Source organism: Vulpes lagopus, chromosome 14, assembly GCF_018345385.1.
Source record: "Vulpes lagopus strain Blue_001 chromosome 14, ASM1834538v1, whole genome shotgun sequence".
Lineage (NCBI taxonomy): Eukaryota > Metazoa > Chordata > Mammalia > Carnivora > Canidae > Vulpes > Vulpes lagopus.
The window spans coordinates 22,099,981-22,123,662 of NC_054837.1; the positions used below are offsets into that span (position 1 = coordinate 22,099,981).

The 23,682-nt window shown below is 36.3% G+C and overlaps 1 protein-coding gene across 1 annotated transcript in view; it reads left to right on the forward strand.

Moving 5' to 3' along the window:
- The window catches only part of TAOK3 (TAO kinase 3), a 181,592-nt gene that overhangs the window by 120,198 nt on the left and 37,712 nt on the right, over positions 1-23,682 (forward strand). The window contains exons 10-13 of the mRNA XM_041728803.1: positions 6,664-6,757; positions 8,170-8,251; positions 13,804-13,971; positions 16,891-17,097. Coding sequence (XP_041584737.1) covers positions 6,664-6,757; positions 8,170-8,251; positions 13,804-13,971; positions 16,891-17,097 — 551 coding nt within the window. The remainder of the gene's footprint in view (positions 1-6,663; positions 6,758-8,169; positions 8,252-13,803; positions 13,972-16,890; positions 17,098-23,682) is intronic.

A 23,682-nucleotide genomic window follows, 5' to 3' on the forward strand; every position in this document is an offset into this window, starting at 1 on the left:
ATAACAATACACATCCCCTAGATATTGTCAGACTTCAATAAGATAACATATGTATTTAACATAATGCCTGGCACATAGCAAAGGCTCAATAACAGCTAATTGCATTTATATGTAGGATTATTCTTTATGTTTGCCATTTATATTCTAAAAAGAACAAAAATTATACTTGTAACACTGAAGCCGTAGCAACTCGTCTGTTATGAAAATTTAAGAGGATGTACTACCTAAGTTGAACTTTACAGCTAATTAGTGTCCACCCATTGTTTTAACAAATTTTTTTCTTACCATACATAGTCTTTCTAAGATTTTTTTTTTTATTTATTGATTCATGATAGTCACACACAGAGAGAGAGAGAAAGAGAGGCAGAGACACAGGCAGAGGGAGAAGCAGGCTCCATGCAGGGAGCCCGACGTGGGATTCGATCCCGGGTCTCCAGGATCGCGCCCTGGGCCAAAGGCAGGCACTAAACCGCTGCGCCACCCAGGGATCCCTACATAGTCTTTCTAAATGTAATATGAATTCTACCCTTTCCAACCTTCTTAAATAGAGCAAACAACGTGTATCTTATGATGATTCAAGATCACCATCATATCACTTTTTGAACTGTGTAGATGTAGTAATGACTGAAGTTTCAAATAGCAGTTCACACTGGGTGAAATATAGGTACTTATCCCAGAGATATTTTTAAAACTTCCTTTCTTGAGAGATGCCCTGCTATGTGCTTAATTTCTGATTTTATTTTTTACAAAAATGAATTAAAGTATGTATGAAAACATGATGTCTATATCAGACTTTGATTGCCTTTTGTAAAATTATTGAAATAAATAACAAAGTAGCCACCTCCTGAATTGCCTTATCCTCCACAATGGCTATTCCTGCAAATTGATAGATGATACTATTGAATTATACTTGAAAAAATAAACTCTGTGGTCAAACTTGAGTTCTAATACCAGCTCTGCCATTTCTCTCTGTCTCTCTCTTTTTTTTTTTAAGATTTTATTTATTTATTCATGAGAGACACAGAGAGAGAGGCAGAGACAGAGGGAGAAGAAGGCTCCTTGCAGGGAGCCCAATGCAGGACGCGATCCCCGGACTCTGGGATCATGCCCTGAAACCAAAGGCAGACACTCAACCACTGAGCCAACCAGGCGTCCCTCTGACATTTCTTAGTTGCGTGACTTTCATCAAATTATTTGAATTCTATAAAATTTGCATAATAATAACCCCTAGCTTACCAAGATTGTCTGGATTAAATGAAAATATGGATTTAAAGTGCTTATTATTACAATCCCTACATAGTATACTTAATAAATGTTAGCCACTAACAACGCAATCCTGATATATATCATATTATATCCAAAATTTTATTTTATTTACTTATTTTTTAAGATTTTATTTATTTATTCATGAGAGACAGAGAGAAAGAGAGAGAGAGAGAGAGGCAGAGACACAGGCAAAGGGAGAAGCAGGCTCCACGCAGGGAGCCTGATGTGGGATTCGATCCCGGGACTCCAGGACCATGCCCTGGGCCGAAGGCAGGCGCTAAACCGCTGAGCCACCCAGGGATCCCCTATCCAAAATTTTAATTTACCTTTTAACATCTCTTCCAAACTGGGAGATATTTGACAGGCAACAGCATTTTATAATTGGTAGCATTTTCCCCCCAAGTTATACGTAAAATAGTAGTGCATTTTAATAGTGGAATATTTTATAGTCAGTGGCATCTTAGAATCAGAGAAAGATGGTAGTACATGCTCAGTTAATATTCATTAAGTAAAATTGTTACCAAGGACATTTAACTTATCAAGAATTTTTCAAAATGTACTATATTGCTAATGCAATAGACCATACAAGTATCTTTTTGACAGCTTTTCTTCTATATCTATATCTATATCTATATATCTATATATTTTCTATATCTGTCTCCCTAGCATTAGTCTTGTTAATGGACATATAAAAGAAGGGTATTTTTTACATGAAAAAAGAATAAACTGCTGCATATAAAACCCTAAACAATGATTTTTCTAAGTTTTCTATATGTTTGAAATACTTTAAGTTGTTGTACTTTTAATGTTGAAATTACTTTGAAAGTTGCTTTCCTTGTGACATTTCTTCTATAATACTGTATATTTTTTAAAAGCTCCCTAATCTGTAATTTAAATTACTAAAGTCATATCACAAAGGAGGAAGATGATAATGTTACTGGCACTGTGCTTCTTTCCTGCAGGAATCTCTATAGTTCCTAAGTGGTGAAGCCTGTTCCACAAATTATCTTTTGCTAAATTAATTTTCCACTGAAAGAACTAGTTAAATGCAAGAATCCTCAAATCTTTGAACATTAAAACTGTCCAGTCAGCAAATATTTTATTTTTCAAGATTATTTCAAGAGAAGTTAATATGATGTTCATTTGTTTAACCTACAGACACTTAGTTCACCTGCAAAGGTCACTAAAGAAGCTACAGATGGTCCATTAGCATTGAATTTACTGTGCTCAGAAATGAATTCTCCAGGAAAAAAAAGAAATCACACACACACACATTGTCATGTAGGTTTTTTGCCTGTATTTTCATCTTCCACATTAGCCGCTCATTGTTTATTGTTAATAAATGAATGTTGTGATGGCTGTTGGGGAGAGGCAGGCATATTTACTCTTCTTAAAGCTGCTGATGCTGCTGATGCTGATGCTTTTCTTTTTTTTTAAGTTTATTTAGTTTTTTAGTGATCTCCACACACAGTGTAGGGCTCAAACCACCCTGAGATGAAGTGTCACACCCTCTACCAATTAAGCCGGCCAGGCATCCTCCCCCCTTTTATTTTAAATACCTGTACAATCTCTCATAAAATGCACAGGGTTGTTGAAGATGCACTGAGACCTTGTGAAAAGAACACATTTCTTGAATTCTTACATGATGGGTTGAGATCCCAGTTTAGCTACTTACCATGTGACATAGTTCCATTATTTAGGCTAGCTGAACCTCCGTTTCTTCAGCTGGGCAATAATGCTTATAATAATTACACTTATCCTGTCAAGCTAGTCTGAGAATCGTGAATGACATGTAACATGTGGTGAGTGCCTAACCTACGGTAGGAATTCAGTACATGGTTTTAATTATTGTTATTGCTAATTATTATGGTTTTCAGCCACATTTGTTCATGAGAAATCTGTTTGCCACAAAAACTTGGTCATTGTCTTTAAAGAGAAATCTTTCTTTATTTTCTTTTACTTAACTCAGCTTTTTTATGCTCCCACCCTTTTCCTTTCTTTTGAGAAATTATGAATTATATATCACAAGGTAGCTCCTAGTTCCTTTAGTTCCTATTTTGCTGCTTCTGTGGAAGATTGTATGCAGACTATTATATTCCAAAGTAAGGGTTGACAAACTTCCTGTAAAGGACCAGATAAGTGTTTTGGGCTTTCAGGTCATACATTCTCTGTCATAACTACTCAATTCTGCTGTTCGACCATGAAAACAGCCATAGAAAATATGTTAATAAATAAATGTGGCTGTAATTCAACAAAACTTAACAAAAACGGGTTTCTAGGTAAATTTGGCCTACAGACCATAGTTTCCCAACCCTTGCTCTATGGTGTTCTGGCTTAGCAATGAGTCCTGTCCCCATGACTCAGAGGATTATGTAGCACATCTAGCAAAGGACTTGAATGTAGCTGAGGCCATCTGAAACTAATATTTAGCAAACGCTGCCGAGACCATAGAGCTGTTTAGAATACCTTTAGTCATGTACTTCTCTGCTATAGCTCTTCTGTCATCATGTGGCTGGTTGTAATCTTGTCTCGTTCACAGCAGAGTGTTGGCTACTTACAACCTCACCATTCCTGTTTCAAATCTGAGCTATTGCCTTTCTTGTCACTACTGAATTGAGTTTTGTTGTTGCTTTTTTTTCCTTCATCCTCATCCCAAATTTGTTTTTCTTCTTCCTTTAGTCCTCCTTCCTGACTGTTTCTCTCAGGCAATTCAGTGTTCTGAGCAGTTTGAATTTTTTACTTTTTGCCAGTGAGGGTTCCTGTCCTTCTGGCAAGGAATGAAACCGTCACATAGCATCTGATGTAAGCCCCGAGACTTAGTCCCTCCTTAGTCATTTTTGTGACTTCTTGCTGCACAAGATTCTTTGTTGACAAAGTTTCTTCTTTCCTTTAATTTGCCTTACCTTTATTTATTTATTTGATAGTTGTTTTTGGACCACCAAAAATATATACCAGGTGCTATGCTTAGCAGTGGGAATGTAAAGATGAACATAATAGACACTGTCCTTGCCCTCATGAAGTTTAGCAAAGACGACACACATTATGTAAAGAATTACACAAATAATTATGGTTGCAATAGATAGTGGAAAGGAAAAACATAATTTGCAGTCACAAAATATTTTTTTAAGATTTTATTTATTTATTTATTCATTCATTCATGAAAGACACAGAGAGAGGCAGAGACACAGGCAGAGGGAGAAGCAGGCTCCATGCAGGGAACCCGATGTGGGACTCCATCCCGGGTCCCCAGGATCACGCCCTGGGCTGAAGGCGGGCGCTGGACTGTTGGGCCACCCTGGGATCCCCTGCAGTGACAAAAATCTAATAGGACCTAGTAAGTGTATAATAAGCCTTGAATAAATATTTATGAAATGAATGCAAAAATGCAATTATATTTAAGGTGAAACCTGAAAGGTTTGCAAGAATTAACCAGATAAAGTTTAGGGAATCAGAGTGAGAGGCAAGTCCAGACAGAAGAAGCAGTAAATGTGAAAGGCTCTGAAGTTGGTTCTCTCGGTGAAGCAAAAGATGATTTGAGAAGACAGGGGAAGCATTGCTTCTCAGAATGAAATGCTAGAGGTCACCAGGGTCATGTTAATAAAGGCAAATAGACTATGTGTAGGATCTGGACTTGGTCCTAATAATGGGAAATCGTTGATGGTGACATGAGTTCCTAGTTCCACATGTCAGAAGGCCAAGCTCTAGAAACTCTCCAGAGTGTACCTCATGAAAAATAAACTTGAACCTAAACTTGAACTCTTCTACATTTGAAATAGATATATAAATCCATTTGTCTACACTACAACTTTCAAATTTCTACTTGTGGACAGTCCATGCCCCTATAATAGTGGTAACTATTACATGAGTTTATAGTATCCTGTTGAGAGGCTAATAAAAAATATTTGTAGAATGGTAGACTATGTGTTTTAAAAGTATCAGGGAACGTTTAGTCAGGACTATAAGAGGCCCCTCCAAAGTATCATGGATAAATAACCATTGTTGTCTTCTGCTGGGATACTGCCAGTGACTTAAAGTTCACTACTTTTAAAATTATTCATTCCAAGTTTTTTTTTTGGGGGGGGGGGTTGTTTTCTTTGTTTTCTCACCCTGGCTTTTCACAAGTTCATCCTTCTGTGAATGAAAATGTGTTTTGTGTTACTTCTGCTCTTAGTTCTTATTTCTTAGAATTGCATAGAATAAGCCCATTTTACCATTTTAAAAGTGCTTAAAAACCAAAATGTTTTGATAAAATCTGAGAATTAAATTATGAATTACAAGATGGAAGTGTGTAAAGAATCCGTTAAGATAAGCATGGTAGAATGAGATAGTGATTAATCTTCTAAGGCATACTAACTAGTAAATAATATAAAATTAACTGTTTTCAGAACTAAAACCTGTTTCTTTCCTTTTGTCAACAAATTGAGCACTTAATATGTGAATAATATTATATATTGCTTGAGGAATAAAAGCATAAGAGTATTAAGGTTGTAAGATCTTACTCATAGAGCTAATGATTTCTTTTGAGAGAAAAGATTTGTATGTTTATGTAAGTGCAGTAGGAGAGCGCATGCCAAATAAACAGTATTCTAAAATAGAGCTATAGAATTTCTAAAAAAAGAGACAATGATGGGCTGAGATGGAATAAATCTATTAAAAAGTACCTAATTTCACTGAGTTTCTCCTTAAAGATTTTATTTATTTGTGAGAGACACACAGAGACATAGGCAGAGGGAGAAGCAGGCTCCCCCCTGGGAGCCAGATGCAGGACTCAATCCTAGGATCATGCCTTGAGTGTAAAGTAGACGCTCAACCACTAAGCCACCCAGGCATCCCTGAGTTTCCCTTAAAAGGGGGCTAGATCAAGTCTTGATTATGATTTATCCTCCACTTCCACCCATTTCCCCTCCACTATCACCTGTACCATTTATTTGGCCTGAATGAGCCTTCAGACAGTGTTTATTGAATTGAGTACTTAATCTTCCTTGCTATATTAGTAATGTTGAAGATGTTCCATTCTATAATAATTTTTCTTATTCTATTCTGTACCTTATGGATTTTTTTCAATGAATACAATACATAGGTTTAAATTAAAACACATACACTTATTGTGGGAACACAAGCAAAGACCAGCCATTTGAAGATATGTGGAAAAAAATAATTTTTTTGAATCTTTTGAAATGGTTCTGTTAGGAGCTTTGCCAATGTACATTAAGATGACCGGCAGCTTCTTCTGAATGGCTATCCTGGGCTGACCTTAGAGATTAAAATAAGTGGATTATGTGGCATGATGACAGTAACGAGCCATTGATTTAGCAGCAAAGCTTTGATCACAGATCCTTATTTCTCTATCTGCCTGATTTCTTTCAAGAACACTTAATCGTGTTTCTTTTCCTTCAGCGGAACGGAAGCCACCCCTTTTCAATATGAATGCAATGAGTGCCTTATACCACATTGCCCAGAATGACTCCCCAACGCTACAGTCTAATGAATGGTAAGACTTTGCTCTCATTTTAAATCTCTTTTTTTTTTTTTTTTTTTTTTATGATAGTCAAAGAGAGAGAGAGAGAGAGGTAGAGACACAGGCAGAGGGAGAAGCAGGCTCCATGCACCGGGAGCCCGATGTGGGATTCGATCCCGGGTCTCCAGGATCGCGCCCTGGGCCAAAGGCAGGCGCCAAACCGCTGCGCCACCCAGGGATCCCTCATTTTAAATCTCTTAAGGGAATCACCATATGGTTTTAGGCACTTTCATTAAATCACATTTTAAATATCTGACCTAGAAACCATACATTCTTTCATTGTATGTTATAGTGACAGTGGTGCTTTATAGGTGTGAACTGGCTATGCACACACACATTTTTATTTCTGCCCTCACTGTCATTTGTACTGTGTTCTTAATGTGTGTGTAGGAACTGAAATTCTACAGGGAACACACCCTGCTATCTTCCTAATAAGTCTCTTCTCTTATATCCTGACAGTCTTGTATTGATCATCTCAGCTTTTATCACTTCTTGGCAGAGATAAAGTACCTTCTCTGATGTCATTATTTTTCCAGTTGTCATTTCTTTTATTATATGTATATTTAAATATGTTGACACAGAACATACACTATCTATTTAGAAGACATATCATTCCTTACAGACAATTATGACATTTTGATAACTGTTTGGGCCACATGAGTAATAGAAGAAGGGCAATTTTAAAGAAGAGTGGACAAAATGGAATTCTTAAGAGAAAGACATTTTTTCATCCAGAAACCATATTCCTAAGTTCTCTTCCCTTATGCTTCAGATTTTACTACCTGTTTATGGTGGTGGGTGATGGAGAAGTTACCAACTGGCAGTGAAGAATATAGGCTTGAGACTTATAAGAGTTGTTATCTTTGGAAAGAAAAATATATATAAAACTATTACATATATAAATATAGTATTTTTCATTTTCTGACATAAATTATGATTTAACCATGCTTGTATGTTAAGATATGTTTAGGTGTTGACTAATTTGAAACTCTCCACATTCATTATCCAAATATTAATTTTTAGCAACACCTGGGTGGCTCAGCAGTTGAGCGTCTACCTTCGGCTCGGGGCATGATCCCAGAGTCCCGGGATCAAGTCCCACATCAGGCTCCTTGCATGGAGCCTGCTTCTCCCTCTACCTATGTCTCTGCCACACTCTCTCTCTCTGTGTCTCTCATGAAGAAATAAATAAGGTATTTTTTAAAAACAAATATTAATTTTTAGATACCATAAACTTGAAAATTGTCCACTTCTCCTAATATTCCATATATTTTATTAAAAATCTCTTAAAATGTAAAACTTTCCCATGAATGAGAATTATTTTAAGTACTCAGTGTATTCCAGAGACCTGATTTTATTTTCTTTCGATGTATTTGCACATACAGGACAGACTCCTTTCGGAGATTTGTAGATTACTGCTTGCAGAAAATACCTCAGGAAAGGCCAACGTCAGCGGAGCTATTACGGGTAATTTTTCAAATTTATATTTGAGGAGGGGGATTTAAAGTCATGTTGTAGTAGAGTATAGTAAATCATTTCTGTGGCAGCTTATCATAACAAACTGGATTAGAACGTGCTGCCTTGTCATTTATCCAGAGATAATAGCTAGGCATAAAAATAGCAAGATTATCACAATGGATGGTGCTATATATTCCACTTGGACAGTTTTTTCCTCATCTTTTCTATCTTTTCTTTTTTCTCTTCCCTCTTTTCTGCCTTGACAACAAGTATTTCTCTTTGCTCTGGTCAGGATGTTCCATTGACTAATACCTGCATGAACTTCAGTACAGTGCTTTCAGGACAGTCTGCCAATGGTTCACATGCCAACTCAGGGATTTTCAGTTAGGTTGTTGCCAAATCATCAAGCAGTGAAGATGTACCATAAATATACAAAACATGCGTCTACATGGCATTACATCATACATGTTGGTGACAAGAGTATCGTGTTAATTTCATTTATTTAAACATCTTATTTTGGGGGCATCCCTTCATGTAGCATTTTATTATAAACTTTATACGTAGGCTCCATCAATATCAATGAGGTATGTGGAGACTTCTACAATGTAAATGTCTTTTATTTGGCACAAACTAATCCAGATTTATTTAACCTCTTTCTATATATATTTTTTTCAACTCTTTTTTGTTGGTTGGTTGGTTGGTTTTAAGAAAAACTCAGAAAGATTATATTGCCTAAATTTGAAAGCTTAAAACCGTCAGCTACCTTTATAATTGAAGAACACCTTGTCTAGGCTGCACATTTTTGGTTTACATTTTCTTTTCCTGAGAACTCTGTAAATATTATTCTATTTTCTGGAAGAGAGAGCTAGGTCTGAAGCCAACTAGTTTTTCCTTGGAAAATTAAGTTATTTCTTCTTGTAGAGAGCAGCCACAGGAATATGGTGGCAGAAGCAACAGGGCAAAGGACTTTGTTTAATATCCTTTTGGCATGGGGCTATCGTATGTTCTAAACATGAACTCTACTCTGTATGCCTTAGCAACAGCTCTACATATCTGCAGGGAAAATGACAACCAGAACAAAAGCACCAGGTAACCCAAAAGGACTTTGTTTAATATCCTTTTGGCATAGGGCTATCGTATGTTCTAAACATGAACTCTACTCTGTATGCCTTAGCAACAGCTCTACATATCTGCAGGGAAAATGACAACCAGAACAAAAGCACCAGGTAACCCAAGATAAAATAATATCTTTATTACTTTGAAGTAGGTGAAGATTTTTTTTAATTAGAAAGTACTACCATAAAGGGATAATTTGGGGATGGTATTAAAATCAAACGGGAAAAGCATTTCAAAGAAAAAGATACTACAAGGATTCAGAAATGAATTTTTGGGCACAGACACCAAAGAGGTATGAAAAGCAAGTGGGCAGAGGTAAGAAAAGAAATGGAAGAGAAAAATTTAAACACAGAATCATAGGCAACAAACTAATGTAGTAAACCAACCCATGTAGAGTATTTCCAGTGACAGAAAGTTGTAGGGAAATAAAGTTAATTGCAAGAGGAAAAATTGTAAAGATGATCATAATGAAGATGACACATAGGGAAGATAGGAGTTCTCACATACCCCACCTATTATTCCCGAAGAAGAAAACAAAGTACATCTAGCAGAAGATATTTAAAGATGTAACTGAAGAAAACTTTTTTTGGAAATAAATGTTGATTTTTATTTGACTTGATTTAGTTTTTTTTTTTTAAAGATTTTATTTTTTTAATTCATAGACACAGAAGAGAGAGGGGCAGAGACACAGACAGAGGGAGAAGCAGGCTCCACGCAGGGAGGGACTCGATCCCGGGTCTCCAGGATCACACCCCAGGCTGCAGGCGGCGCCAAACCGCTGCACCACTGGGCCTGCCCTTGACTTGATTTAGTCTTAATTTGATTTGATGGACAAAATCACCTGAGACTACCATTTACTCAACAAATATTTACTGTCTACAGTGTGCCAAACACTGTTCCAAGCACTAAACACACAAGTAAATATATATCAGTTCATAGTAAATTCTTTGCAGAAAAATAAAGCAGGGACAGGGATGAAGAGTGACAGGATCTGGCATCCTTTTTTAAAGTAAACTCTGCCCCCAACATGGGGCTCAAATTCACGATCCTGAGATCAAAAGTTGCACATTCTCCTGACTAAGCCAGCCGGGTGCTCCAGGACCTGATGTTTTAAGTGAGGAGTTAGGGAAGGCCTTTCTTGGGAGATGACTTTTAAGCAGAGCCCTGAAGAGAGATACCATGGAACCAGTCATCAGTAACTCTCTTTCGGTGTTCTTTCTGCTGGGCTTCCTTTGAGAGGTCATGCAAAAAATTGTTATAAAGGAAGCTAACTTGTTTCTTCCCAGTTGGCTATCTTGTTCCCAAATATTTCTAGTTAATTCATCTTTTCTTCACATTTCCTTCCTGACATTTTAAAATGTCACCTTCACATTGAATCCATTTAAATATAGAGCCAAAGTAAAATAATGTATATGGTTAAAGAGCAGAATGTAAATGCTGTAAACATTGACAATGTAAAAATACTAATGTAGAACAAGTTATGGGTAGGAAAGAAAGATAAGTGTACTGATTTTCCTATTTTTCAGAATAGATGGTCAATAATAATTCTTAAGTTGAAATGGCATAGTTTAAAAAAAAGTAACTCTAATCTCTGTCATTTTTTGTTGTTGTTCACTTTAGAGGGTCTTTTAAGAACTGGTAACTCTTGGTGAAGAAATTATAATTAAAGTTAAGCTTAACTTCATTGTCTTCTAATTCCGCTGTATTTAAGTATACCCTGATTTAACAGATTTTCTTAAAATTAGCATGTATAATCTTTCCACGTAAAATTGTTTCTAGATATCTATTATCCTGAAAGAGAACGTCTGAAATGATATTCTTTAATTTAACAATATTTATTTCTGGATGGTGAAATTTGGAATAATTTACTTTCTTTTATGCATTTTTCTGTATTATTTTTTTTTCATTTTTCTGTATTATTTAAACATTTCAAAGAAATATACTTTCAAGAACAATAAAACCATTATTTTATAAGGATCTGGGGACATTTTAGTTGTAGGGGTTTCGAGAATAATGAGCTTTGGAGAAGAGAGAGGAGATGGGACTGAATCTTTCTGCAGGCATAAAGAACATAAGCAAAGGCATGTAGGTGTGAAACACATGGCATGAGTCCAAAACTATCTAGAATGTACTATATGTATTATATGGGAAAAAGGACTAGGAGTGACTAGGTTTGAACCTAGAAATAGAACCATGAACCTGGCTGTAAAAGGCCAGGTTCATCATGGAAACATGTGTTTAAGATGTTGAGTGTATCAGTTTTAAAAGGCTTAAACAGGGAAGGGTTTAATTATCTTGTGAAATAAAAAGTCGAGGGCATTGAGAAAGGAGATGTCATAAACAGTCCAGAACTATAAGCAGCTCAACAGTGTCATCATGGATCCAAGCTCCTTCCATTTTCCTACTTTATTATTTTTGGTATGTGGCTTTTATCTTCTTAGTCACAAAATGGCTCCTGCATCTCCAGGATTCACGTCTTTATCCCAAGAGGGAAAAAGGAGGAAAGGCAGAGTGGAAAACCTCTTATCTTCAGATGCTTTGCCTTTTTATTCTAGAAAACAAAACTTTCCTCAGGGACTTTTCTGCCTCTACAGTACAGCTTAATTTACAGTATCTCATTCACCAGATTTTAGTCATATTGTTATCTCTAACTACAAAAAAGGCTGGAGTTCAACTCTTTTTACTTTCTAGTGCTTACAATAAATGAAGGCAAGGAAAAGAGTTGGAATGGGGGATAAATGGGACACCAGTGTCTGTCACAATGAGTGACACAATCAAATCTATGTCTTAGAAAGATAACAGCAGTGGTAGACCACCAGAAAACAAACACCAAAGGAGGAAATGTAAGTTGCATGCCTAACTCTTAGTTGTGTAAATCATTTAACCCCTCCATGGCTGAATTTCCACACCTTGAAAACAAAAGAATTTCTAAGAGCTATTCCTGCTCTAAATTTCACTGATCCTGTTATAGCTTGAAATTCACTGTAAACCAGTTTGCTCTTATATAATCACAAGCAATAGAGGAGCAAAATAATTTACTTTCTCCTTTTCATGCTCATCTGGAAATATGCAGGCTGCACTCACTTCCGGGAATAGTGTTTCATTTTCAGAAAGGATTCTTTGCAGAGGAAGAGATATTTTATAAAAGCAGGAGCAAAAGCCACAATTCCCCTGATAGCAAAGTCAGGGTGAAGAACCACAAGACATGTACATATTTTTCTCACAGTGGCCCTACTCCTCTTTTATGGCTATTTAACTTATGAAGAGATGAAATCTATTCTGTCATCTAAGGCTTACTACATTATATCCCATTTTCCCAATGTCTTAAAATTATAATTTCACAGAAGTGAAATTTCCACATAACAAACTTTTCCTTTAAAAAAACAAGACTTCTTCCTCCCACTTTTGATCATTTTCTGCGTAATCTTGTCAAAATACACGATGTACTTCTCTGCCTTCTTAAAGAAAGCATAATGAACATAATTTCACTTCTTGATGGCTCAGAAGCAGTAGTATTTCATCAACTCTTGGAGTATAAAAGGACTACATGAGGAGCATCTTCCTCTTTGCAAAATAGTCCACAAACCTTTGTTCATTTTTATGTGATTGGTTGGTAGATGTCTTAGTCATGGATTTTTCTTTCTTTTTCTTTACTGTCAGGCTGCCTAAGAACTTTCAAAGGATAGTTCTTTTTACAACAAATAACCTTAGTTCTAATAGCTCTCAGTCCTCTATTCTCCCACTTTTATTCCTTCCTTCTAAACTGATAGAGGCTGAGAAACCAGGAAACCAGAATATGTGTAAAGATCACTGATAATGTTGAAAGTAAGAGCCGTTTGTACCATAAAAGTTTATGAACTTTGGGGCAGTTACTTTCACTCCTCAAAGTCCCTTGTCCCGTATTCCTGGTTGTACAGCTCTGTAGAGGCAAAATGGAGTTATCCAAATTATGATCTCTATATAAATTGATTAGTTGCCATATTTTCAAGTGTACACTAGATATGACCCCAAGAAAACAAAATATTCAGAAGTCTGTTTCAACAGGGTAGTGTAGGGTAGGTAGGGGGATTGAAGCAGATTATAACAATAATACCTATAACTCCACATTACTTCTATTTATATATATTCAAATCTTTCAGATTTGAAAGTAACAAGCCTCTAAGGTGCTAGTCATTATTACTTATGTGTTAAAGTAAACCTCAAGAATTCTCAAGTAAACTCTGGACAAAGTCCACAAAATGGGGTTTAAGGAAGAAGAGAAGAACATAGTTATCTCTTTATAAGATTTATACAAAATGAAAGGCTATATGAAATGAATCATATCTTACTATTTCTGTAAAAGCAATAGACTTACTTTATATCTATTTACTTTTATAATGTAAATCTTGCCCCCAAAAATCTGTTTTCTCATTTTCAATTTCTGTTTTTTCTCTTCCCTCAACTAGCACGATTTTGTTCGCCGAGACCGGCCACTACGTGTCCTAATTGACCTCATACAGAGGACAAAAGATGCTGTTCGTGAATTAGATAACCTACAGTACCGAAAAATGAAAAAAATCCTTTTCCAAGAGACACGAAATGGACCCTTAAATGAATCACAGGAGGATGAAGAAGTAGGTTCAGTTTATTTGAGTAGGCACTGATAGAATGCCTACTACATGGGAAGGTTCTGGATAGGGCACTATGAAAACCACTTTTGGTGATAAAAATGTAATTGGTGCTCTGTGCTTCAACATGTAGAGTTGCAAAAGAGACATTCATAAAATTACTCTTATATAAGACAAAATATAAAAAATACTATCAAGATATGTCGCCATGCAGCAGTCCATAGTGTGGATAAAATTAGCCTGCTGGGGGGCATTAGTAAGTTTGTGTAGAGGACATGATGTGGGTGGTTTCTAAGAGACAGGCATAGGGCATTTTAGACTCAGGAAAGTATTGTGCTTTAGGAAGATTATTCTGGCAACAGAATGTATTACAACAGACTTGAATGTGTCACATTCTGTATAATAGTCCATGCAAGAGGTAATAAGGGCAATGTCAATGGGGATGGGGGGGAAAGGAACACTTTTGAGAAATACTGTAGAGGTAGATATGATAATACAGTGCTTCTCATTAAAAGTGGTAGTGACAGATGAGGAGGAATTTAAAGCGATTCTGAGCATTTTAGCCCAGGTGACTGTACAATACCAAGAACAGAGAAAAAGAACCAAGGAGAAAGAGTAGGTTTAGGATGATTTCAGTTTGATGCCCGTTGAGTTTAAAGTCCTGGCATCCTATGCTGCTGACATAGTATGCAGATGGAGTTTTCAAAGGAGAGGTGACTTTCTGGTTTCTCATTCAAATAACTTAAGAAGGATTGGTTGAGACAAGGGTAATGACAGTCAAGACACCTGAATGGTGATGTCTGGCAGTTGATTAGGAAATTCAAACCCAGAACATAAGAAAGAGGTCTGGGTAGAGTGGTTGGCTGGGTCAAGAGCATTAAAATGATTATAAATCAGGAGTTGAATGTAGTATGGGAAGAGTGCAGTGCCATATGAGGGACCCTAGGAAACAAACATCAGAGATGTTTGAGAGTCCACGACTTCAAGGACGGAACAGCCAAGTATCATCAGATGCCTGGGACAAGTCAAGTTAGACAAAGACCAAAAAAAGGAAAAAAAAAACAGAAGTTTTTTTTGTAGAATTAAAACTGGGTTTTACAAGCAGGGCATTCTTGATGACCTTCGTAAAAGCAGTTTTACAGGAGTAGTTACAATAAATAATAGATAACTGTGGGTTTATAGAATAAATGAAAAGTGAAAAAATAGAGACAGTGAAAGCTAGTTATTTTAAGATTCATAAATTTAGCTAAGAAGGAAAAGGGACAAAGGGCAGTATGTAGAGAGGTATGTAAGTATGGGGGAGTTCTCTTCGTATTCATAGGCAGAGTGGCAGAAGCCGAGACAAAAGCTTTGAATTTATAGACAAGACAGATGTAGCTAAAGAAGTAGGATCTCTGGAAGTACATGAGCTAGGAGTAAGAGTACGAGAGAACCTTGAACGAGAGAAAAGACTCCACTTCCTCTGAAACCAGATAAAAAAAGAGGAAAAGAATGAACAATGAATTTTATTTTACCTTTTTAACATAAAAGAAAAATTATCAATAATTATAAAAATGAAATTCAGAAAACTGAATTGGACTTTAAAATCTCTTGATTGCAAATATACAAATGATCCCCTTTAATTAGGTAAACAAATCTGTTAAAAAAATAATGTATTATCTACCATTTAATTTTTTTTTTTTTTATGATAGTCACACAGAGAGAGAGAGAGAGGCAGAGACATAGGCAGAGGGAGAAGCAGGCTCCATGCACCAGGAGCCCAACGTGGGATTCGATCCCGGGTCTCCAGGATCGCGCCCTGGGCCAAAGGCAGGCACTAAACCGCTGCGCCACCCAGGGATCCCAATTTTTTATTTTTTTAAAAGATTTATTTATTCATGAGAGACACACAGAGAGAGAGAGAGAGAGAGAGAGAGAGGGAGAGAGGCAGAGACACAGGCAGAGGGAGAAGTGGGCTCCATGCAGGGAACCTGATGCAGGACTCGATCCTGGAACTCCAGGATCATGCCTAGGCCAAAAGCAGGCGCTCAATCACTGAGCCCCCCAGACATCCCTATATACCATTTTAAATTACCCAAATTACCTATGTCAGTGATTCCTTATAGTGCCATGACTAAGTAACAATTCATAAAGTTATATACATACAGTATAGTTCTCTGAAAATAGGATTTTTGGGGAACTAAGTTGCTTTAATTATATTATTTAATCTTATATCAATAGATATCCCACTGTGATGGGTAAATTACATATTCTGATTATTTTACCACTTCTCAAATAGTAGTCTTTGGACTAGCAGTGATGAATACCAGTATTATTTAACAGATACATTTAATAAGATTACAGAGGTAAGCATGATAAAATTGCTTGAGGGAGGCAGAATTTAATTACCTGTCCAGGACAATAGAATTAATATCCCTGCTTAGACATGAAGTTACTCAATAATGATTTGTGAAGGAACACATTGCTTGTCAAATCTCTGAATACTCTTTTCACTCTATTTTAGTTTCAAAGACAACTGCCCTATTTGTAAATATCGCAGAAGTTACCTGTTCAGTTGCCTACAGTCTTTCTTTAGCACCTTGGTGTTCCTGAAAGTCTCTTACACACCTGGCCTGATTTCTGCTTACTGAATAGCAAAACAATAATATGATAGTTGCATATGACAGAGGAAAGCCCTGGGATAGCAGCATTTGGAGCCTTATGACCCATATCCAGAATGGCCCCAGAGGAAGGCAGAGAAGTGAATTTGAGATGTCTGAAAATGATGAGGGAGTATTGGAGTCACTACATAAAAAGTTTATCTTTGCAGATTTGGCAGAAAAGCAACTTGGCACTGCAGAATTGAGTGTGCTTAATAGCTCAGTCAATGGATTGGCACTTTATCTCCAGTCATTTTTTTTTAACCCCCATGCCCCATTTTTATAGGACACTGAACATGGAACCAGCCTGATCAGGGAAATGGACAGCCTGGGCAGCAACCATTCCATCCCAAGCATGTCTGTGAGCACAGGCAGCCAGAGCAGCAGTGTGAACAGCATGCAGGAGGTCATGGATGAGAATAGCTCTGAACCTGTCCTGATGCACGATGATGAAAGCACTCTAAATTCCAGTTCCTCTGTTGTGCCCAAGAAGGTAGGTTCCATGGTCCCCTTTGTAGCTCTAGGTTTTGTCAATTGTGATGAAATCACCTCAGGCCACTTGGTATCCAGACATTTCAGTGGTGCCTTTCTACAACTGAAATATGGGACTAAACTTAGCACTTGATAGTTCTCTTACAGTATAAAGATAATAAAATACTGTGTAAAGCTATAGCTGGGCCTATTTCTTCATCTTCCTCTCCTGCTACTCTGACGTCTTCCATCATCAGTAAATAAAAATAAATCCATAAATCTCCAAGTCAAAGAAATTAATAAAATCCTCTCTAAACCAATAACTTTAATACCATAAATCTTAACAGCTTCCCTAGTATAGGCTGTTGGTTGTGCCCTTTTAGAAGTATGCCCTCAGAAGTATGTTTCTTTTTTTTTCAGAAGTATGTTTCTTAATGTATATTCCCAAGATACCATTTGTTTTATAAACAGTTTCTACTCTTTTCTATTGCTCTTAGATTTATTTCTAATTCTAAAACTAGCTCTGTCTTGTTAAATATTCTGACTTTTGAATAAATGATTCTGTTTTTTATTTTTAATTTACCTTTCCAATTAAAGATCCACCTGGGTGGCTCTGTCAGTTAAGAGTATGACTCTTGGTTTTGGCTCAGGTTGTAATCCCAGGGTCATGGGATCAAACCCTGCATCCAGCTCTGTGCTCAATGCAGCATCTGCTTAAGACTCTCTCTTCCTCTCCCTCTGCCCCTCCCCTGTTCTCTCACTCTCTCTCTCCCTCCCTCTCTCTAATAAACAAATCTTAAAAAAAAAAAAAAAGATCTTCCTTTCATACAGGCCTACCATGGTTCATAAGTTGAAGTACTTCATGAAAAAAATGAAAAAAAGTTTTAAGGATTCTTCAGAGTATTTTTCTATTAGTATTTTACAGGATTACCAATAATTCTTTGGAATAAGTCCCAAAAATGTTTTGAGTGACTTTAGGTACGCAGTCTACAGTGTAGAATTATATGAAAAAATCCCTTTTTCCTCCTTAGAAGGTAAATATGTACTTATTTTGATAAATGCCAATGATTGCATTCTAATTTCAGTAACAGAGCATGTTTAAGAATTTCTTTTCACTTAGACTTCAACTGGTGCATTTTCCTTGGGGCAAAAAGGAAATTAAACAGATAAGGATGAAGGGCAGGAGAAAATATATTGGTCCCTGGTCATAAGTAGTGGAAGTATACACATTTATCTTCTGAATGAATTAACTTATTCATTTATTCAACAAAAATTGGTGAGGACTTCTACTACATATCAGAAACTATGGTTAGGCCCTCTGGATGCGTAGGAAACAAAACAGACATACTGCTTTCATGAAACTTATTATCTGTGGGGGAAATTAGGAAAATAATTGTACAAATAATAATGTAATCATGTAATTATATCATGTAATTATGAAGCTTCTGCTCTGGGTAAAAGGATTTAATATATCAGGGAGTAGTGGAAAACATACTCAATGAAGTGACATTTAAGCTAAAACTACAAAGATATGTTGAAGTTAGCTAAGCTGGAGTGAGAGATGGGGATGAGTCAGAAAGCAACAAGCACAAAGGCCCTGAGACAAACAGAACTTTGTATGTTCAAGGAAGAGGTGAAAGGTCAGAGAGGTTAGAGCTTGGTGAGCAGTATGAAAAGTGAATGAAGTCTAGAGAGACAGCAAGGACCAGGTTATCAGAAAGCCATGTAAGCATTTTGAGTAAAGGAGTGATATCAGAGAGATGCAGAAATCTGCTAAGAACTCAGCATTGGCAGCCAGACTTCTCTAAACATGGGCAAGTGGTCTTATATATAAAGAGTAGAAAAGAAGGTTTTTGCTGGGCTCTTTTTTTGGAAGGAGCTATCATGGATCCTGACGAATGTGGCTCTTTCCTTTCTGTTACCTCTGAGCCTACATGGGAATAGAGACCAAAAGAAAAGGAATTCCACTGGATCTTTTTACTCCAGGACTCCTCAAATGAGAACAGAATTAGAAGAAAGATACTACTGGCATATCAACAAGAAGGAAAAGCCTAGTCTTGAACTCATTGGAGATTTTAATTCTAATTTTGCTATGTGATAGTACAGACCTATCTTGTGATAATATAGGTTTTTCAATACTTTTTTCTCTTGCATGGTGTAATTACTTAAGAATAGATAGTAATTTATGGGGCACCTGGGTGGCACAGTTGGTTAAGTGGTTGATTCTTGGTTTTGGATCAAGTTGCGATCTCAGGGTCATGGGATTGAATCCCACATCAGGCTCCCTGCTTAGTGATGAAGTTTCTCTCTCCCTCTGCCCCTCCCCACCCACATTATGTCTCTCTTTCTCTCTTCCTATCCCTCTCTCAAGTAAAATAAACAAATCTTTAAAAAAGGATATTAATTTATATTCTGAAATAGAAGGTAATTGTATTTGATCCGGGCAAAATGTTTGTTAAGAAGAACTTAAATTATATAATGTATTTCTGTTTTATTATGAAATAAATATATAGAGAAAATGAGATAAAAAAATTGAAAAACATATGCAAATGAAACTAAATAAATTAACTGAAAATATAAGCAGGCTAACCAAAAGACAGTTTCAACAGAGCAAAAAAGCAGCCTACAGAATGGGACAAAATATTTGCAGATCATAGTTTGCATATCTAATATTTGCATATCTAAGAAGGGATCAATATCCAGTTAGAGAAAGAGCTCCTAAAACTCAACCAAAAAACAACCCAAATAAAAAATGGGCAAAGGATTGAATAGACATTTTTTTGAATAGACATTTTTTTAAAGATAAATAACCAATAAGCACATAAAAAGAGGCTCAATATCATTAATCATTAGGGAAATGCAAATCAGAACTACAGTAAGATACCACCTTATGCCCATTAGGATGGCTACTTTCAAAAAATACAGAAAATGACAAAATTTGGAAAGGATGTGGAAAAACTGGAATCCTTGTGTGTTGTTGGTAGGAATGTAAAATGGTATAGATGCTGTGGAAAACAGTGTGGTGACTCCTCAAAAAGTTAAAAATAGTATTACCAAATGATCCAGCAATTCTGCTTCTGGACATATACCCCAGAAATCAAAAATAGGGTCTCAAAGAAATATTTGTACAACCATGTTCATAATAGCATTATTCATAATAGCTAAAATGTGGAACCAACCGAAATGTCCATTGATGGATGAATGGATAAGCAAAATATTGTATTTACAAACAATGGAATGTTTATTCAGCCGTAAAAAGGAAAAGAAATTCTGATATACACTATGACATGGATGAACCATGAGGACATTATACTAAGTGAAATATGCCGGTAACCAAAAGACAAGTAGTGTATGATTACACTTAAATGAGGAATTTAGAGTAGCTAAAATCATAAAGTAGAATGGTGGCTGCCAGAGGGTGGGGAGAAGAAAGAAATGAAGAGTTGTTTAATGGGCACAAGTTTCAGTTTTATAAGATGAAAGAGTTATGGGGATAGATGGGGGTGATGGTTGCACAACATAGTGTATTTAATAGTACTGAACTGTATACTTAAAAATAATTAAGATGGTTAATTTATATATTAAATTATATATATTTTCCTTCCACAATAAAAAGGGAGAAAATTTAAGCAGGCAGGAAAAGTAGAATATGTTATCTATGAAAACTGGAATGTTAAATATGATATATCTTCATGAGACCCATTTAAATCCTATACCTGGGCTTAAAAATGTATCATTTTAAACACAATAGAAATTTTTTAAAAATTATTCAAGAACTTTATATTTGTTGGTGTACTTGACTTCCCAAAAGTTTTCCACTTGGGAACATAAATGAAATAAGATCTTAAGCTCTCAATAGAAAATTTTGTATAATCATAGGAATGAGGAAACTAGTTTATAGTTCTGTCTGCCACACTGTTGTGTTCATTTACTTTAGACAAGTCACAAACCTCTCTGGGCCTCAGTTTTTCTATCTGTAAAATTAGGAGTTGTTCTGTATGGTTTCAGAGATCCCTTCCAGCTCAAATTCTGCCTTTCTATTCCTGTAATCTTTAGAGCAGCAGATCTTTGTGACTTTCAAATTGTTTTTGTAGAGAGGTACCTCAGGAACAGGCCTCATCCATACCTCCTCCAGGACAAGACTGGCTTTTATCTCTTAGGTTATATGATTGGATTTCACTTAAGATTTCACTTAAAAGGGGCATTTTTCTAAAAGCCACTGTTCTGATCAGTCCCTCCTTTTTCACACAGATGGTATAGCAGTGACACTGTATTAAATGAGGGAACAGCTAACCTTTACGTCATGGGTTGGATTCTCTGGGAAGCAAAGCTGAGACGGTTTCAAGCAGCAATTTGCTTATTAGGAGTTTCCTTTGGGACCAACCCCTGTAGAAGAGAGAAGGAAGCAGCACTGAGCAGAGGGCAAAGCTGAAGTGAGATGCAGACCTAACAGCAGCCTCAGCCTTAGCAGTCTAAGGGAGCTAATGGTCATTTGGGGCTCTAATGACACTTCAGAGTTGTCCAGACTGAGTCAGAATGGCTGGGCCTTGTTACCCTCACCCAGACCAGTCATTGAATATGAATAACCTGGGAAGAGTGTGAACTTGCTCACAGCTGCTCCCTGCAGCCAAGGCAGCCCCTAAATGGACCAACAGCCGTTCTGACTGCCAGGATTCTGGCAGCAATCTTTTCTTAGAGGCGGATCTAGGTGGAGCATTTCTGAGCCTACTATAATTTGTGACCACAAAGATTATTTTTGAAAGAAAGCAATCAATATTATTTTTTAAAACATTTACTAGTTTTGCATGGGTTTGTGACCAAAATCTTAGAAAAGCCTATATATCACTAAATTATCATATTACAACCTATATTCTACTCATTATCCCATTTTATTTTCTTTTTAATACTTGTCACTATCTAATATTATATATTAATTAGTTTATTATTTCATTAGTAGAATGTGAATTTTATTAAGGCAAAGATTATGCCTACCTTGTTCCACACTGTATCTCAACACCTAGAACAGTGCCTGGCATAGCACAGGCATTCAGTAAATAAGTATGCAATGAATGAATGAACGAACAAACAAAAAACACAAGGACTGAATTAATGGCCAGATAGAAAACATCATTGCTATTTTGGTTCATTAAACATATAGATTAAAAGAATTAAATAATCTTATCTTTATGGTTTGAAAGACTTAAATAGCATTTCTCCAACAATTATACCCAGACAGTAAGAACATGCTTAATAAATATCAAAATATAAGAATAAGGGTGGGGGATCTTTTTGCCCCCACACACACATCTTGATTATTACAATCAAGCAGACATTATCTTAAATTAGTCAAATCATAGATATGAAACAGATTACCATTTTATATAAGAAGTAAAGGCCATGTGTAACCAGTAAGAATGTGACTTGCAATTAACTGCTCTGCGTCCAGAATAAAGATGCCCTGATTTTAGCAGGACAGTTCTATCACAGATCAAGCCCCCAAAAATGTAAAGTGGGACACAGAAAATTTTCCTTTGACATCAGAATTTCAGGTTATTTCTTTTTCTCCAGTCCTCACCTCTGCTCTGAATGGACCCTAATCTAATCTTCCTTGTGAACAAAAATGACTTGATAAGTCTAAAAGTATATTCTGACAAACTTTAAGTACTTTTCCGCTTCCTAATGTTGCCACACTGCTTTTTCAAGTAACAAGAATATCTCTAGACTGTTACCTCCTCAAAGACATCTCTCTTCTGCTACCACCCAGCACAGTGTCTGTCACATTATAAGCACCCAATAAATGTTTTGTGAACTAAAATGAAGGTGAACTTTTATAGGACACAATTCTACATGTGCCTCAATTCTCAGTTTTTTCCAAATGACTCCAGAGTAAACTCCAAATCCAGATTAGGTCTTTTGCCATTACCTAGCCTCCTTCTGAGCCTCCACCCTACTACTTAAAATCACTGTGGATGTAGCAGCAGCAAACAGATTTTAATAGCATTGTAACCAACAAAGTCTATTCTTTTAATTTGCCAATTAAAAGGTACACTTTTATCTTGTTTAAGTCTAAAATCAGTTATCTTTGCCTGCTACTGCCTTATATTAATATAGATCATAAGACTTTAATATATTAAAGCATTTGGTCATTAATCACTTTGTTATTTTAGGTATGCCTAATGAACTTTAGTCATCATGACCCCCTTTTAGAGATTATTTTTTAAAAATCACTCTATCCTAACTTCTAAAACTTTATTTGGCCTTTTTCTTATTCATCAATGTTCTTTCCCCCCCTCTTCTTTGAAAAAAGAAAGTCTTTCACCATTTTTGTGGGGGAAAAAAAAGAGAGATGTCCTTGAGGGGATAGGATGTTCTACTTTAATTTTAGCTTTCTTTCAGGGGCCTTTCCTATCATTTTTTGCTGAAGAGAGGGGTGGGTTCTTTGACTCTTCAACTCACATTGGTCAAAGTAAAAGTAAATTAACATATGAATGTAATGTTTTTTAAACAGAGCAGTCATACAAACCACCTCTCTATAGTAGCATCATTATCCTCTGCATTCTAGTCATTTTTTTCTCCCTAGTAACTATCCTTCCCGGTAAAGATAGCC